Source organism: Myiozetetes cayanensis, unplaced genomic scaffold (assembly GCF_022539395.1).
Source record: "Myiozetetes cayanensis isolate MyiCay16 unplaced genomic scaffold, myiCay2020 scf12, whole genome shotgun sequence".
NCBI lineage: Eukaryota > Metazoa > Chordata > Aves > Passeriformes > Tyrannidae > Myiozetetes > Myiozetetes cayanensis.
This window is the reverse complement of record NW_026086826.1, coordinates 17,022,767-17,040,073: the sequence shown is the minus strand read 5'-3', so window position 1 is coordinate 17,040,073 and position 17,307 is coordinate 17,022,767. Positions and strand designations below refer to the sequence as shown.

General features: G+C 39.5%; 1 protein-coding gene across 1 annotated transcript in view; it reads left to right on the top strand.

The window, feature by feature from the left end:
* Positions 1 to 17,307, top strand: part of ABCA4 (ATP binding cassette subfamily A member 4) — a 64,482-nt gene that overhangs the window by 22,322 nt on the left and 24,853 nt on the right. Inside the window, 10 exon segments of the mRNA XM_050306831.1 lie at positions 1,337 to 1,559; positions 3,313 to 3,534; positions 5,466 to 5,670; positions 7,896 to 7,994; positions 10,054 to 10,278; positions 12,905 to 13,082; positions 14,432 to 14,563; positions 15,290 to 15,429; positions 16,355 to 16,492; positions 16,769 to 16,956. Coding sequence (XP_050162788.1) covers positions 1,337 to 1,559; positions 3,313 to 3,534; positions 5,466 to 5,670; positions 7,896 to 7,994; positions 10,054 to 10,278; positions 12,905 to 13,082; positions 14,432 to 14,563; positions 15,290 to 15,429; positions 16,355 to 16,492; positions 16,769 to 16,956 — 1,750 coding nt within the window.

The following is a 17,307-nucleotide window of genomic DNA, read 5'->3' as shown; positions in this document are numbered from 1 at the left end:
TCAGTTTGCCACGGTTGGTTGCCTGTTCAGGTGTGAAGTCCCAGGGTATGGATGTGATAACGACACTCGGAACCTGCCCAAATCCTTCCACATGCCCTGCCACCCAGGGACACTGCCCTGCCCTGCCAGGGCACATTTCATTATCCCCTCACCCAAAATTTGCTTTCTCATGCACCAAGACAACATGGGATTCCACAAACCCCATAATACGCTGGCAGTGTTAATTAGTAATAGTAATTAAACATCTCACATAAGGATGGAAAAGGACCCTGGGAGCCTGAATAATAAAATTATCCACGTCAATCACAGCTAGGGAGAGGGAGATGTATTTCCTCATCTTCTTCACAAGATAACTGCCTCAGCACAGCAAAAGGCCATCAATGCCAGGGCAAAGCACAGAGACATTTGTTGTGTTTACATGTTCCCAGACTCAGCAAAATGAAGAGATAAGCAGTGCAACTGACAAACTGTGTCCTGCACAGGACCTTGCTACTTAATAACTACTGTAACTATAGCATCCTTATGTAAAACTGCTGCTGTCTCACCCCGTGTTGGCTGCCAAGGACTGGGGTGAGTTGACCTTGGCTGGATGCCAGGTGTCCACCAAGCTGCTCTATCACTCCCTTCCTTAGCAAGGGAAGAAATGAAGATGGAAAACAACTCAGGAGTCAAGATAAGGCTCTTTAGTAAAGAGCCTTGGTGTTCTTGGTATTGATACTGTGCCAGCACTGCTCAGCAGTAGCCAAAATGCTGATGTGTTATCAACACCTTTCTAGCTACCAATGCAAAGCCCAGCACTATGGGGGCTGCTATGGGAAAAATTACCTCCATCTCAGCTAGATCCAATACCCTGAGTCATGGTTTGTATGAATTTCAGCAACCTTGCTGGCAGCCTCAGGTGCTGATAATGGCTAATTTGTTTAATTCTTTTGCCAGTGAATTTTAGGAGCATAAAAACCAATGACACTCCTAAACTGTTAACATTAGCATATGTCATAAAATATTCTTTGTAGATAACAGTAAAAGGATTATGGCAATTTACTGTGAAGAGAGTTTGTATTTTCATGAGCCACCACATGTTTTGTAGCCTTCAATAACCCTTAGAACTTCTTTGTAAAACAGAAATAGATTTATCTCATGGAAATGCAGCAACCACTAGTTCATTAATGTTTAGGATGCTTGAGAAGTTCACTAGTGACATGTTATTGATGTTTAGACTGAGAATTTCCAGTTCCATATTTAATGAATGCGTTCTTCCCCACTCCTTTTGCTTTCCCCCTCAATATTTCTCTGTTTTACCTAATTTTAATTTATTTCTTCCTTCTTGCTTTGGTAGCTTCATGATCACCCTGAACCGAGCCTTCCCCATCTTCATGGTGCTCGCTTGGATATATTCGGTGTCCATGACTGTGAAGGGCATAGTGCTGGAGAAGGAGATGCGTCTGAAGGAGGCCATGAAGAACAGGGGTGTAACTAATGGGGTGATTTGGTGCACTTGGTTCCTGGACAGCTTTCTCATGATGGCTGTGAGCACACTCCTCCTCACAGTACTGATTATGGTAAGGATTGCTACTCTCAAACTCACTGTTGTGTTTGCACTTCTGATACCAGTTTGCTGTTGAGAAAGAAGAGTAGCTATTGATAGGGAGATGTGAATGGTTGATGGCCTGTTCAGATCGTGACACGTAGCCGGCACATTCTTCTAAGCAGACCTCATAACAGCATCAGCTCTTGGCAGAGACAGAACCAGAAATTCACTAGCTAAAGATTTGTTGTGAGATCCCTCATAAAACAATCCATCAGGCTGATTTCTATATATATTGTATTTTCTATAGGCAACTGCACATCTCCCAATAAATAATAATTGCTTTAAATCAAAGCGACAATAATTTGAAGAATTTTTATCTTGTAACTTACTTTTGTTTTTAAATTTTGCCACTATTTCAATGGAAAAAGAGATTGCAAGACAGAACTTTCAGGAAAACCTGGAAAAAACCAACCCCTTTGGTGGCTCAGAATTATTGTAATTTTGTAACTTTTTAGGACAGTTTGGATGTTGTCTCTGAGGACTATCTCTTATCTCAGTTACCTGAGAACCAAACTCTATATTTGGAGCTTGCTGATATATTTGATTATATAAATCTGTAGCATTTTGATAAGGAAGAATGCCCTTGCATCTTTTCTGATGTGGGGAACTGATGTTGGTGTAAATGCACAGTTGGGGTTCGCTCTGCTTTGTCTTATCAGCATTCCCTGGTGTGTTGTTCTAGTTCCTGGTGGTTCCATTACAGCTTGAGTGTATAGAGATATTAATTTATTTGCTACACTGATTTAATTAAAAATCAAGAGGGAATTAATATCAGGGAGGAATGTGCTTTTAGCTGTAATTCACTTCCTTTCCCAGATTTCACTGTGCCTGTGTAAGGCAGCTCTGTAAATACATCCTTGTGAGAATTGCATCACTACCGATAAAGAAGTCAGTCTGTGAGGCCCAGTGGAATGTTGCAACAATGTTCAGACCTATTTATAGCCTTAAAGACCTATTAGAGCCTTATGTAAGTTGACATAATAAATAGATCTCAACATTGGTTTTTTAGGAGTAAATAGATAATTGGCAGCAGTCTGTGCTCTTCTTGAGAGGGAGCATTTAATCTACAAAGCTTTAATGAAGAAAGGTTGAAAAAAGTTCACCCAGTGGGTTAGTTAGTACACAAGGATCTCTGAGAAACTGCACTTGGGTTCCTCAGCTGTGTTACCCTTCTGGAGTTTGAATATCATTTAGGTGCAGAAGCTTTATAATTTCCTGTGGGTTTGTTGTTGGCTTTTTAAAGATGTTTTGTCACACTTCCTTACATTGTCTCTTCTGCACGTAGAGCAAGTGGATTGAGGAGGGGGTGAGAAGAGATCAATGAAACTTTATAATAAACTCTAATACTTTTATTTAAAACATATGAGTTTCCAAGCAGGCACATCTTGATTGGAATCATTTACTTATTAAGACAGGGGCAGAATGTCTATTTTCAATCAGTTATGATCTTAATTCAGTCATTGGATAGGAATATAAACTCCACAACCTATTGCACTAACCTGAAGTGACAATCCAGGAGCAGGAATAAAGTTAGATGAAGGATTTGTGATTGTAATGACCTCTGTTGTTGAAACTACTACCTGGGAGAGTTAGAAGTCATATTAGGTAAGAAAGATTGGCTTATTATTCATTACATGTTACGTGTCAATGACAATTCTGACCTTTTCTGCCAGTTCAGAAAGCAGCAGTTCTTCTAAATTTTTCTGTTTTCCTTTTGCTTACAGAGTGGACGAATACTACATTATAGCAATCCACTTCTCTTCTTTCTATTCCTACTGACATTCACCACAGCCACCATAATGCAGTGTTTCTTGTTCAGCACCTTCTTCTCCAAAGCGAATCTGGCAGCTGCCTGCAGTGGAGTCATCTACTTCACCTTGTACCTGCCCCACATCATCTGCTTTGTCTGGCAGGACCGTGTGACTGTCAATCTGAAGATCCTAGCAGTAAGCCTTCCACTGGTTCTGTGTTGTCTTTGCTCCCCTTCTCACGGTGCATATGTGAATTGCAAAGCATTGCACGGATCTTGCTCTCTGCTTTTTTGACTCGGAGAGGGAAACCTCTAAATCTCTCTCAAATAATTAAGGATTGCAAGTGCATAAACCTTTAACAGGCCTAGTGCAAGGGGTATCTTCATGGCTTTCAGAAAATTCAATAAAATTTTATTTTACTTTTTGAATGCTAGGAAATTAACCTACTGTTTAAATGGTTTTGAACACTTCCTTAGAAGTCAAAGCAAATTTAACTTCTGGTATGTTTAGTAAATATGAAGGCAATTCACAAAATGGGGAGAGTTACATTTCTCGTGTGCTATAACCTAGTTAACAGCATAATATCTAAGGATGAGAAGACCTCAGGTACACATTTCTTCTTGACCTGACCATAGAGTTAGGATTTGAACCCAAGAGCTAAAGCTCTGAGAAATACCTTTCATCTGAGACGTTGTAGACATTTTCCATGCAGTGCTTCCTTGTTGGTTCTCTTCCATTTTAGCTAAGATACATAAAAAGTCAGAGGAGCTGGAAACTTTTTGCTGTTTTTTGAAATGGAATTGTGATCTTACAAAATGACTCAGACTGATTTTATGTTGCTCAATGAATCAGGAAGGGTGTTTGAGGCCAGCCTCCCCATCTTTGCTGAGCATTCTAACAACACAGGTAAAAGAACCCTCTTCTCCCCTTTGACAAGGAAATCTATGGAAAAAGGAAGAAAGAAAACAAAACACTTGGAAAGCTATACCTAAGTGTAAATATGGCTTTGAATCAGCTTTCTTAACAGATGTACTATACAGATGTAGTGTGTACCTTGTTTAGTTCTCCCAGTTATGGCAATAAAGTACAAAACCTTATGCGGTTGTTAAGTCTGGAAATGAGTAAGGTTGGCCTCTGACAGACTCTGATTTAGGAAGAAATGTTACCACTGGCACACAGTCTAAGCATAAAAACAACTCTCTCTTCACCTTAAAGTGAAGGAGGAGGCATCCATGTAAGAAAGGATGTTTGCTGACCAGAAGCCATGAATATTACTATTTGTTCCTCTACTTTTGTCTTACCTTTGTTGTTCAGAGGTTAATCAGCTGAAGAAGAGCTGATTACAAGGGATGATAAGGGCAGGGTGTGCATCTGTAGGGGGCCTGAAGGAAAATGTTAGTTTTAAGGACAACGAATGTTTTGCTGAAAACCAAAGATTCTTTACTTAGCACACTATGATAATACCTCACTAACAGTTGCTATTGGGATCCCTCATTTTCCTAAGGTCTGGCATTCCTGGCTGAACTGCATGTCCTGTGAAACAGCACTGTATCTCTTCTTCCTCTGTTTTTGCAATGCAACATTGAGGAGGATATTTAGATACTCGACTGGGTTATTAGTTTGTTGTGTGAGAACCAGCTAACATGCTAACATAGCATGATAGGGGAAGGAGTGGTTATGGTTTTCCTTATCCTGAGCATCTGGTGTACTTTCTGTCTTGTTATTCATAGTGACTCTTCCCTGTACACTCAGGAAATATTTTTTTTTCTCCAAAATAGGCAAAGCTATATGCTGCGAGCTTCTAGATGCATCTGTAGTATTTTCTGAACAGAGACATTAATGAAAAAACCCTAATCTGTGAAGGTTGACTAGTAGTTAAAGAAAGTACAACCAAGGTTGAATTCAGTCTGTTGTGGCTAAAAACTGCTTAGAATTGCTTCAATTCAGAGAATTAAATGTTACAGACCAATATAAAAGTGAAACAACTTCTCCCGTGTCATTTGTTAGGCATTATTAAGTTTTGAAGTCCAGTCCCTAAAGGTTGTCTCTTTTTTTTTTTTTTTTTTTTTTTTTTTTAACAAAATACCCCCCTGTCTGAGTTGAATGTAATTTTTCCTTTATTCCAGAGTTTGCTTTCTCAAGTAGCTTTTGGTTTCGGTACAGAGTACTTGTCACGCTATGAAGAACAAGGTCTTGGCCTACAGTGGGGTAACATCAGAACCAGTCCCTTGGAAGGAGATGATTATAGTTTTCTTTTTTCCATTATCATGATGCTTTTTGATGCTTTTCTCTATGGAATACTTTCTTGGTATCTCGATAACGTTTTTCCAGGTATGTCCATTTCTTATCCGTATGAAGTGGTGATAGTTGTTGTAAATGTTAGTCTAATCAGTCTCTGAGTAATTCACTGTAAAAGTAGGGTGTTTGATATTGTAGACCATGAATCTTACCCACTTTAGCACCACTGGTTTATTAAGGTCTTCCACTTTTCTCTCTTTCTTTCTTCTTTCTCCTGTTTTATTCCTGAAAACAATGAAAAAGGAGGAAAGAGTAAAAAGGAGGATGCAATTTCTGGTCCCATTTTGTAATTTAAACAGAAAATAAATCCACAAAAATATCATCTGTTAAAATGCAAATTGTGTACATGTTTTCTTTTGAGAAATCCCAACCATTTCTAATGAGATTTCTTTAAATTTTTGAAAATATAGAAATAATAGTTCTAGTTCACATATATATTATGGCCATTTTAGGCAAAATATTTCTTAAAGGATGGTACTATTTCCTCAGACACATACTTTGTCCCAGGCAGTTGTGAATGTTCATGTCTGAATTTATTTTATTTCTAAAGAGGAGTCATGGTTCTTTTGAGAGTTGACAAAAGGATTTTCTTTGTTATCAATTACAAAATGTTGAAACTTTCTTGGTGAGAAAATGGTTTGTCCTTCTAGCTTAAATGGTTATCTTACTTCATATTGAATATTGTTACAGTATAACAAATGTAAACCCTTATGCTGTAAAAGCAAGTGAACTTTCTTTTCATTTATTACTCCTGCCTGCGAACTGCAGTTCCAAAATGTGTTCTTGGCAGATGGATGTTTTTTCCTTTTCTGCAACTCTGTTTATTTAAAGAAGAGTGGACAATGTACTATTTCCACAAACACAGCAGAAATTAAACAACAGCAGTTTCTTTGTTCATAGATACAAATCGGGGTTTTTTCTGTCATCACTTTACACAAAAGTAACACCTTTCAGGGTTTCTAGTTAGTAGCTTCCCATCTTCCCAGTATTTGCTCTGAGTGTCTTATTGGCTTTCTGCTCCTCTGTTTCTGTAGAATTTCTCATGGCATTTCTCAGTCACACACATGCAGACCTACTAAACCAATGCTCTAGTCTTGGAGGTTACTATGGATAATCCTTTGAGTCATATCCAGTTCCCTGGATTATCCTTTGAGTCATATGGTTCTGTTCCTGCTCAAGTTTGTTCTGCAGATAACCATTCATTGGCACACTGGTCCTTTGGCTGTTTGAGCATTCTGCTCCATAACAAATTCCACTTGGCTTTTGCATTCATCCTGAATAAGAAGCTGTCATTTTAGCCACCAGTTTCAGAGGGATATAGTCCAGTCCATAGCAAGTGCAAGGCAAACTCTTTGTGGATGCAGACAGAGCGTTTACAGGCATTAATAGGGGTATAAGTGGTTGCCTGAAATACAGATAACTTTTGTTAATTCAGAGATGATAGGCAGACACTTTCATAAACAGTGGTTTTCAATTAAGAAAAACTGACCATCTTTCAGTGAGTATTACAAATCCCCTTTGATTATTTTAAATAAGTAGCACAAGGATAATAACATTTGGGTTCACAAGGATGCCAGTTTTAAACATAGCAGCTCTAATTCTTGCATTCTATAAATCAATATGATTCAGGAAAGCAGTACTGACTTGCTGTAACTCAGACCTGACCTGACAAGAATTGATAATGTTATTGTATTTTCTCTTATCCAAACTGAATTAACCTGTGACAAAAACACCCCATTTTTGCTTAAGAAGAGGATTACTGTGTTGTCACTTTTCCTAAAAGGCTGTGTGCTGAAATAACAGTCAGAGTGTCTTTTCTCACTGTGACTTGTAATTTAGCCCCAGGGTAATAAGTGCAAATATAAAAAGCTTTTCACTCGTGTCAACCCTCGAGTGCTAAGTGGGCCTTAAAAGAAAATCCCTGAGGGAGGCTAGGATCCCATTTAAACAGTCAGCTGCCCCCTGGTTGGTAAGGATTCAGGGAGTAGCTTCATTCTGTAATTCAACTATACTGTACTTAAACCAAGGTAAGGCAAATCACATCACGTATTTTCTTAATATTTTACTGCTACCCAAAATTTAAAAAATATCAGTAAACAAAATTTATTCTGGCAGATACTTGGTGGATGGTTTGACCTTCTGATATGCAACAATGGGGTATAGTGTTTATAATTATACTCAGATTTAGTTTAATTGTATTTGTTCCTACTGAGGAGTGGGGTTATGAAGTGCACGTAACCTACTTACTTCTGTTTTAGGGGACTATGGGCTACCACAGCCTTGGTATTTCCCTGTGCAGAAATCTTACTGGCTTGGCTCTAGAAACCCACAAGATGAGAAAACAGCAACTGCAGAAGGTGAGTTCTTTTACAATTCAGGTGTTTAGAAATAACTTCATTGATCTGCTTAAAGGTGATGATGTAGCATTTCCATTACCTGAGCTGCTGCAAAGGGGGGAGACAGCCATGTACTGGCAATCTCAGCAGGTGCCTTTGAACTTCGAGTGGCCTGCTATTATTAGGGTTAGTAGAGGTGAGTCCCTGTTCCATCTGAGAGCCTTTGAAGTGTGGGTTGAGAAGCAGCATCAGACCCCACTCTCTACCCAACATTGTTTGAGACATTCAAGGTATTGCCCAACACAACATTTGTGAAATGTGGATCTTATTTACACTGAGGTTCCTCATCTTTCTCAGCCTGATTCTTTTCTGTCTAGTTCGACACTAATTTAGTCTTTTTACTTTCAGTTTCTAAGCAAGATCGTAATTTATGCCACTCTTGTACCATCTTGAATAAGCTCAGTAAAGAGCCACCAAGTTGATTAGGAGCTGCAGCACATAACATACAAGATGGTGAGAGAGATGGGTCTACTCAGCCTGAAGAGAGAAAGCTAAGATAGAGCCAAACTGCTCAGATGTGTCTAGAGGAAGCATGAGAGGCAAGGGATGTAAACTAGAAAACAGGAATTCTGATTCAATATAAGAAAATAAATATTTATTATGAAGGTAGTTAGAACACTGGAACAGGTTGCTCAGAAAGTTTGTGAAATCTGCATTTTTGGAGATAGTTGCCATGATCTGAATTGACCCTATTTTTTGAGGATTGAACTGGAAACATTTGGAAGTCACTTCTGATTTAAATTATTCTATTATTATCTCAACTAGCCTGATTGTGCTGATAGTTATTTCATCCTCTCTTCTGCAAAACATTGCCTTGGGTTCTCTCAAACAGGGACAATTGGAAAGGTCATCTTTGATTAATTCCTTTGTAGAAGACTGTGATTCTTATCTATTTGAAGAACCAAGACTCTTCAGTGTCTCAGCTTACTTGAACAACTGTAGAACTTTTCTCAACTCCTGTCTTCCCTTCAGGGATAATACTGAGCATTTTCTTAATTTATTGTAAGGGGTTAATGTATTGGGAGGAAAAGTGGATAAGGAAATATCAGATAATGTAAATGCACAGTTGAAAATTAAGATAAACTGGTAAATTATCTTGGTGCTTTTAAAATTTACTTCTATTGGAGCACTTTTGTATCCCCCACTTCGCCATCATCACCAGGTGATGGTGTAACCTTGTTTATGTGGGTATTTGTGCATTAGGTAATTTTATACAGTTTTATGGGCTAAACTTTCGTATAGCAGAAAGTTAGGGTGAAATTTCACTACAAAAATAAGTCCCAGACCATCTAATAAATTACAGTTGTTCCAGTTTCACTCTAGACTGCTAGCTTGAATTTGTGTTATGCAAACAATTCGTTCAGGGGCACCTGCTTTGAACATAACTGTTCTTCCTGCTTCAAGCCTGACCCAATCAGTGATTTTATGTGACTGTTTTCCTTCGTGGCAGCAAGGGCTAAGACCAAACAAGAAAGCCAGAAATTCTTGTATAGAAGTGAACATCAACTCATTCATTCCAACCTGCTGCTCTTGATTCAAGTAGCAGTTTAGCCTTTTGCTTTTCATTTAACCTTTTAATTTTGTTTTTCTTCTCACTCCCTGTAAATCTGGGAAGTGTTTTTATGGCCTTTCTTGTTCACTTAAGAGTTGGACTCAATGATGCTTGTGGGTCCCTTCCAACTCAGAATAATCTGTGAATCTTTATATGGTGAAGGATTTGGTCTAGAGCTGCATAGACAAAATGTCAAACATGCACCTAATATCAGTCAGGATCTTACTCTGAGTCTATAATTGCAAAATTGTCAGTCATCTTCTTTAAATATATGATCTTGACAATGTGAAGCAGATTTTAAGCTAGATGGTTTTGGATGCTGTGCTCCTAACTAATTGAGTTACTGATAGTTAATGCTCTAGGAAAGCTCAAATCTTAGGACTGCCTCCTTTTCCTTAAAATTCCTCTAGAGATAAGAATATATTAAATTTTGGTTCATTACATCTTGGTTACTTTTGATTTATATAGACAAAATTCCAGAGTCAGAAGGCTATGTGTATCAGAAGACCATGGAAGAGGAGAAAAATGAAAGCAGAACAAATAAATCTGAAGAACCTGAAAAAACAGAAGAAAAGAATGACAACCAGGGGAAGAAGGACGGTAAAAACAAACAGTGTAAACACAAACGAGAAAAAGAACCCGGCGAGCAGGGGAAGCCTAAGACAGATGTCCAGGACAAAGATGAAATTAATAGTAAGGAGAGAGAGCAACCTGAGCACTTTTGAGATGCCATACTCATTGTACTTCATAACAAATTACACATAGGAATGATTAGAGCCAAGTAGGCTACAGATGATAGGATGCAACTGCCAGAGCTAAGCACAGCAGAGACTGACTCTTACTGATTCCTCTACATTCATAATCCCTTAGAATATGTTAGCCACTACACATAAGACAGCTGCCTTCCTGAAGAGCTCCATAACTTGTTTTTTACCATGTGTTTAAATGCAGGCTGTTTCTTTGGCAAGTTAGTGTTCATGCTGAGGGAAGCTTCAAAGACAGATATATTGACTCCTTAGAATCAAACAGAACCATGACTTCAATAAAAATACTTATGATGAGAGGAATGTTCTTTCCTCCTAGCCCCACCCCTCCTTTTTTTTTTGTCTATCTTTAGTGTGTCTTGCATCTGTAGGGAAAGGCTGGTTTCAGAGGGATTTATCTGAAGTGCTCTGTGTTTTTGTCTGCAGCCTTTTCTGATGCTGACATTAGCCACCACCTAAGAATTCCTGAGTGACCTGCCTTGTTTTCAAGTCCCAATGTCTTTTTTTTGTGGGGAGCCAGAGGAGTTTTTGTATGTGATGCTCAGAGGAATGCATGTGGATTCTGCAGCACAAGTAACTGCTACTGGCAGCTCTGAGCCCATTCTGACTCTTGAAAAGCTAGAGATAAAAGTGGGGTCATCAGAGCTCCTCACGTAGGCACTGAAAACATGCATTCAGGGTGAATGGAAACAGGACAGGACTTCAAAAGAAAAAAGACAGGGAGAGGTCAAAGGTTATTTCAGTCAATCTTCTCCTAATACTGCCTTATCTTTGTGGTGCTGTACTCATCAGTTCCCATGTTCCAGCCGCTCCATGGCCACAGAGGAAGGACTTTCTGCCTGTCACTGCACAAAAAAAATGCCGTCTCCCCTTTCAGCCACCCACACAGAAACTGGGAGGCACGTGGAGAAGCCACAAACAGACCTAGTATGGTTCACTGATGCAGTTTCCAGAATTGTTTCATGTAAGAGCTAGTGCTTCACCTAAGAGTAATGGGATTGGAAATAGAGAGTGGTTCTAACAGCTTAACTCCAAAACCAGCACAGGTTGGCAGAGCAGGGCAGATGCTGTAAATATGTCCTAATTGCTTGCTACATTTTAAACAGAACTTTCACCAACTCCCTATCCACATCCCCCCAGTGATGGCATCTCTGAAGAAAGACCTGAAGGGCCCAAAATTGCACAGAGGATATAGGGTCAGAATGGAGAAACGTGAATCACAAAACAAGGGAGCTTAACCCTCCACCAGTATCCTTCAGGTGATGCAAAGCAGGTACTGGTGGAGATCATCAGAGAATTTGCCTCAGAACTTACCAGTGAGTCTTGTAGACAAATATGAGTTAAACTCATGATGCGTGTAAAACCAAGGAAGGTGCCTCAGTTGCCAATACATGCATAACTATTTAGCCAGACTTGATGTGGACTTCTGTCAATAGAGATGTTTGTATTTGTCCTGGTAAGGTAAATGGAAACCCAGATTCACAAAGCAAAAGACAAGTTATCTATGAACATGATTTTATTTAAAATAATACTACCCATTCTAGATTGATTATTTCATCTGATCTGTAGTATACACAGCTCTCTCATATGCAGCATGTTTGGGACTTTTTCCTGAGTGTTGTCTGTAGTGACAGTCACACAGGCTACTGAAGGAGGTGGAGCTGGTTTTGCCCAGATGGCATTGGCTGCTCTCCACACAGACCTGCTGGGTACTGAACAATTTAAGTAAACTGGAATTGCAAAACAAGCCTCTCTACAAAGCCTAAAGCATTCTGTGTAAACAAAAGTGGACAGGGTCTTTAGTTTTAGTTTCTCAACTCCCATAATTCACATTGCCCAAGGGCTTAATTTACTTCAAAGGAAGTTTGTTTTGTCTAGAAGCTGATGCAATAAAACATCCTGATGGTGTTATTTACAGTAATTCGTTTTTAATCCTGAGAGAAAACCATCTCATGTAGTGCTCATGTTAGACCATCTCATGTAGTGCTCATGTCTAAATCCTGAGCTGGCCTTAGCAATGGGGTAAATTTCACCTACCAGGATTGAAGGTAAATTGTTTTTGTTGTGCTTTGTTTGTGTTCTGGGGAGATTTTTTAAGTGTCATGGTCAAAGAATGCGCAGCTGGACAGATTATTTGAATGGCAGATTTCAGCCTAGCTAGAAGGGCAACCTGCTGTTTGTTTAATGTAATCTCTCAGCCTATCTAAGTATCTTCAGAAAACAATCCCAAATAATCTTCCAGCTACACAATGAGAACAGAAATCATGTTCAGCTTCACCTGATCCAATGAGTTACCTTTCCACAGACCACCATAATTCTGGGCTTCACTTTTCCTGTCATTGATATGAGGGTAAATCTAAATAAAATTGCACTGCAATTAGAAATCAGGCATCAGTTTGGTACTGGTGTGACTTGGAAAATCTGGCCCTGGAACATGATGCTGTGTTTTGCTGGGTATATGCTATTGCTTCTACTCTTACTGATGTGTCATCATCAAACTAGGGTTAAACCAGGTGTTTTTATTCTCTTTTCATTCTAATTTTTTGCCTTTCAAGTAAATACCTTCTTTGAGCCTGAGCCAACAGGATTGATTCCAGGAGTATGCATTCAGAACCTGGTGAAGATTTTTGCAAACAGGCCCAAGCCAGCAGTAGACGGGATGAATATTACATTTTATGAGGGTCAGATCACAGCCTTCCTTGGTCACAATGGAGCAGGAAAGACAACAACCATGTAAGTCTCTTATTTTAGAAGCAGCAAATCCAGGGCAGTGCTCTATTGCTGTACCCCGAGGAGCAGTCTTCTCTTTTCACTCTTTCCTCGTCTCTCTCCACCCCTGCAGCTGGCTTGAGACACAGATTCAGGCTTTTTCCAGACAGGGAAATGCTGCCCCAAGGCACAGAGAACGTATCCTGGATTAGCTAAAGCCCTGGGAGGGAGGCAATGCATGACACAAACAAGTGAAAGTCTAAAGAGAAGGAAGCAATACTCTCCCCCCCTAGAATTCATTTCCCATGGCCAAACTACCCTTAGGTGGAGAAGGAGAAGGTTCTTCTGGCTGAAAGGGCTGAAGAATTGCAAGCCACCACATTCCATGTGTTCTTGGTTTCTCTAACTGGCTTGAAGTCAGTCACATTTTTTGGTCTGTGTGCAAAGGAGTATAAAATATAGACCCTCTTTAAATAAAATGATTACATGCATGCAGGATCCACGTCCAGATTAAAATGTTATTCTTGTCCTAGAACTCTAGCATCCCAGGAAGCCGGACTCTAGGAATGTTTAATTTTCTTTATATGGAACTTTATTTGGCAAAATAGGATTAATTATTGAACAAAACATTTCATGAGTCTGTGACAAGTTTACCAAATGTTGAAAGAACTGAATGTGTTTCATTATGACTTTATCCAGCAGAATACTTTATGGTTTTTTTACTTTAAAAGACTCTTACTTCTAATGCACTTTAAGTTGCTTTTTAATTTTTTTTATTGTTCCACAAGAAAGGTATTCTACCCAAAAATAAAAGCATTCTAATGTGCTGAAATGTTTTGTAAATTGGGGTTTTTTGTTCTCTGGATAAAACCAATAATTTGTATTGCTTTGAACTTTTTAGAACTGAAAATCCCAATATTCACCCAAATGTAGTAACAGCTGCCACCCATTTGCACCATAACGTTTGGTGCCCTTCTATTTTATAGAAAATAAAGGTGTAGGGCATGAGTCAGTATGGCCAGAGACCTCAAACCATTATTCTCTATCTTCGTCCTAGTGAGCATCATTTTAGACCCCTTTATACATAGGGGTGATGTAACATGCTGAACAAGCTACCTGAAGCAGAGTAGGTGACTAAAACAGTTTTTTGATGGAAACCAGAATCATACAGACAGGTGTATCAAAAATTATGTTAGCAGATTCTCTCTGTAGCAGTGCAAGAGTACTTTTACACATGCTTTTCAAGGGAATTGTTTCATCAAGGCCTGTAGTAAGAGGTCATCATACTCCATCTAGTGGAATCATGCAATGTAGCTTCCTAATCCAGCACCGAAAGATAGGAGAGCAGGAATTTCCTCCTTTTGTTCTCCCAGGTCGATACTGACAGGCCTCTTCCCACCAACGTCTGGAACTGTGCTGATTGGTGGCCTGGATATTCAGACTCACATGGACTCGCTTCGGCACAGAATAGGCCTGTGCCCCCAGCACAACATCCTGTTCACTCGGTGAGTATCATTCCACACCAGCTTTGAGAAGCAGCATCCCAGTCTGCATGTGTGAGAATGCCCAAAGCCTGGGCTGCTTCTCTTACTGTGCTGGCAGTAGATGTGTTTCAGGGGCACTTCTCCATCTCTTAATACTCACGTGGGGTAAGTGTTGTCCTTCTGCAGTGGAAATCTCCTGCATCATTTTGCTGGAAGCACAGTATTTTCTTAGGAAAATGGAAGTGGTCTTGGTGTTTTCTGTTGCAGTGTGGGTTAGCAGGAGTCCATCCTGAGGCTTCATGCACTATAATATAGGACTCCTAAGGAAAAAATTCCAAGTTGACAGTGCAGTAGCAGGAAACTTTTATATCCATTTTGCACCACCATACAACCACTTACTGCCTTCTCAGGTGATTTCCAGCTTCATTACCATTAGTTTGCATTCATCTCAACAGCAGACTCTCTTTCTTAATGTAGCTCCTCATGTTAGCTCCCCTTTCATTCCCAAAAATGGATGGTTTGATGCCTGCTATACCTGTTCCTTTAGTAGCAGGTTCTGTTTTGAAAAGGCAGAGAAAGAGCCTATGACATCCAAGTGAAGTGTGTTGATCCCGAAGAAGATCTTCTAGAGTAACGCAACCTCTCTTCTTTAGCAAGACAAAGCTTGAGTGAATTTACTGCTGCTTGGGGAAAGAACCCAGCTTATTCATTGAAATTGTCTTGGTGCCTTTCTGTCTGATTTCACAGCCTTACTGTAGCAGAGCACATCTTGTTTTATTCTCAATTGAAAGGAAGATCCAGGGATGAAGCTGAGCAAGAGCTGGAAACAATGCTAGAAGACACAGGCCTCACCCACAAAAGGAATGAAGAGGCTCAGAATTTGTCAGGTGCCCACACGAATATTCTAAGATGGTTTTTTCTCCTTCCTTTTCTTTATCTTTCACAGAATGGTTTAAGTTGGAAGGGACTTTAAAGGTCATCTAGTTCCAATCCTTCTGTCATGGCCAGGGACACCTTTTACTTAGACCAGGTTGCTCACAGTTCCATCCAACCTGGCCTTGGGGCAATTATTATTTGACTTACATGTTTGAGGCCATATTCTGATACATCAATGTGCACTGGGGAGATCTTTATTCTCAAAGAGTAAATGGGACTGTACAAGTAGTAAAACTGGCACAACCTGTCCCTGAAGCTTCAATTTCTTTCAAATATACAATAAATTTGAATATACTTAAAGCTATTACTTTTAAGTAAATATATATTAAAAATTGGTTAACATAGGGAAAAAGCAAAATACAATTACTTCAAGGCAAATGAAATATTATACTATCATGCTACCCCACTGTTTGGATCAGTCCTCTGTAATACTGGATTATTTGGTAGGAACAATTTCTTTCATTCTAAAGGTCCAAATGCACATAGCATATTTGAACAACTCTCACTTTCAGATTCAAAAGCTGATTTGAATAAATAGGCAGGTATTCTTATACTACTTTGTCCTGATTGCAACTATAAAAGTGGGCTAGTTTTACAAAAGAACCTGAAAAAGTTACGTCTTCCTGCTTTTGCTTCTGGCAAGAAGCAGAAAATGCAAGGTATAGATGAAAAAAAAAAAAAGTATATATAGATATATATATATATTGAACAAGCTGTTATGAACTTCAGAAGAAAAATTACTAACTTTGCAGAAATATTCGAGGATGGGTTTTGTTTTATTTGTAGCAGTTTGTCCCCATACCAAAAAACAATGTTAATGCATCCCTACCACATATGTAACTCATCTTAGAGTCCTGGATGTGCTGTCTCCGGTAGGTGGAATGCAAAGGAAACTGTCTGTTGCCATTGCTTTTGTGGGTGAAGCAAAAGTGGTAGTCTTGGATGAGCCCACTTCTGGAGTTGATCCATATTCCAGGCGATCTATCTGGGATCTTCTCCTGAAGTATCGCTCAGGTAAGAAGTTGTTTGAGAGTAGAAATTGTTTAATTTTGTTGGTTTTTTTTTAAACTTGTCATAGATGGAACATGTGCCTGCTGTGTAAACCGTCAGGAGTAGTGGGATATGAATGCAAGCAAACAAGATTCTTTGGATGGATACCTATGGCTGTGGCAAACCCGGGACTTGATTTTGGTGCGGAGAAAACCCAGCATTAATTGACAAAAAAACTAAGCACAGCTTTGAGTTCCAGAGGAAGTCCATGCCTTGAACATTCATCCTTGTTCCTTCTAGGTAGAACCATCATCCTGTCAACCCACCATATGGATGAGGCAGACATCCTTGGAGACAGAGTAGCCATCATATCCCAAGGGAAACTCTTCTGCTCAGGCTCTCCTGTATTCCTAAAAAACTACTTTGGCTCTGGCTTCTATCTCACCCTGGTTCGCAAGATGAGAAACACAAGAACTGGAAGGGCTACAGTAAGTGTGTATCTCCCTCCCTGCATATGTACTCTGAGAAATACTTGCACTGCACCAAGGTAAAAAGCAATTAAGTGCTGCATGAGACTGTGTACAAAACAGAAAGCACAGAATCACAGAATGATCTGGGTTGGAAGAGACCTTAAAAATCATCCAGTTCCAACCCTCCTGCCATGGGCAGGGACACCTTCCACTGAACCAGGTTGCTCAAAGCCCCATCCAGTCTGACCTTGAACACTTCCAGGGATGAGGCATCCACAGCTTCTCTAGGCAATCTGTTCCAGTGCCTCACCACTCTCCCAATGAAGAATTTCCTCCTAATATCTATTCTAACCCTATTCCTTTTCAGTT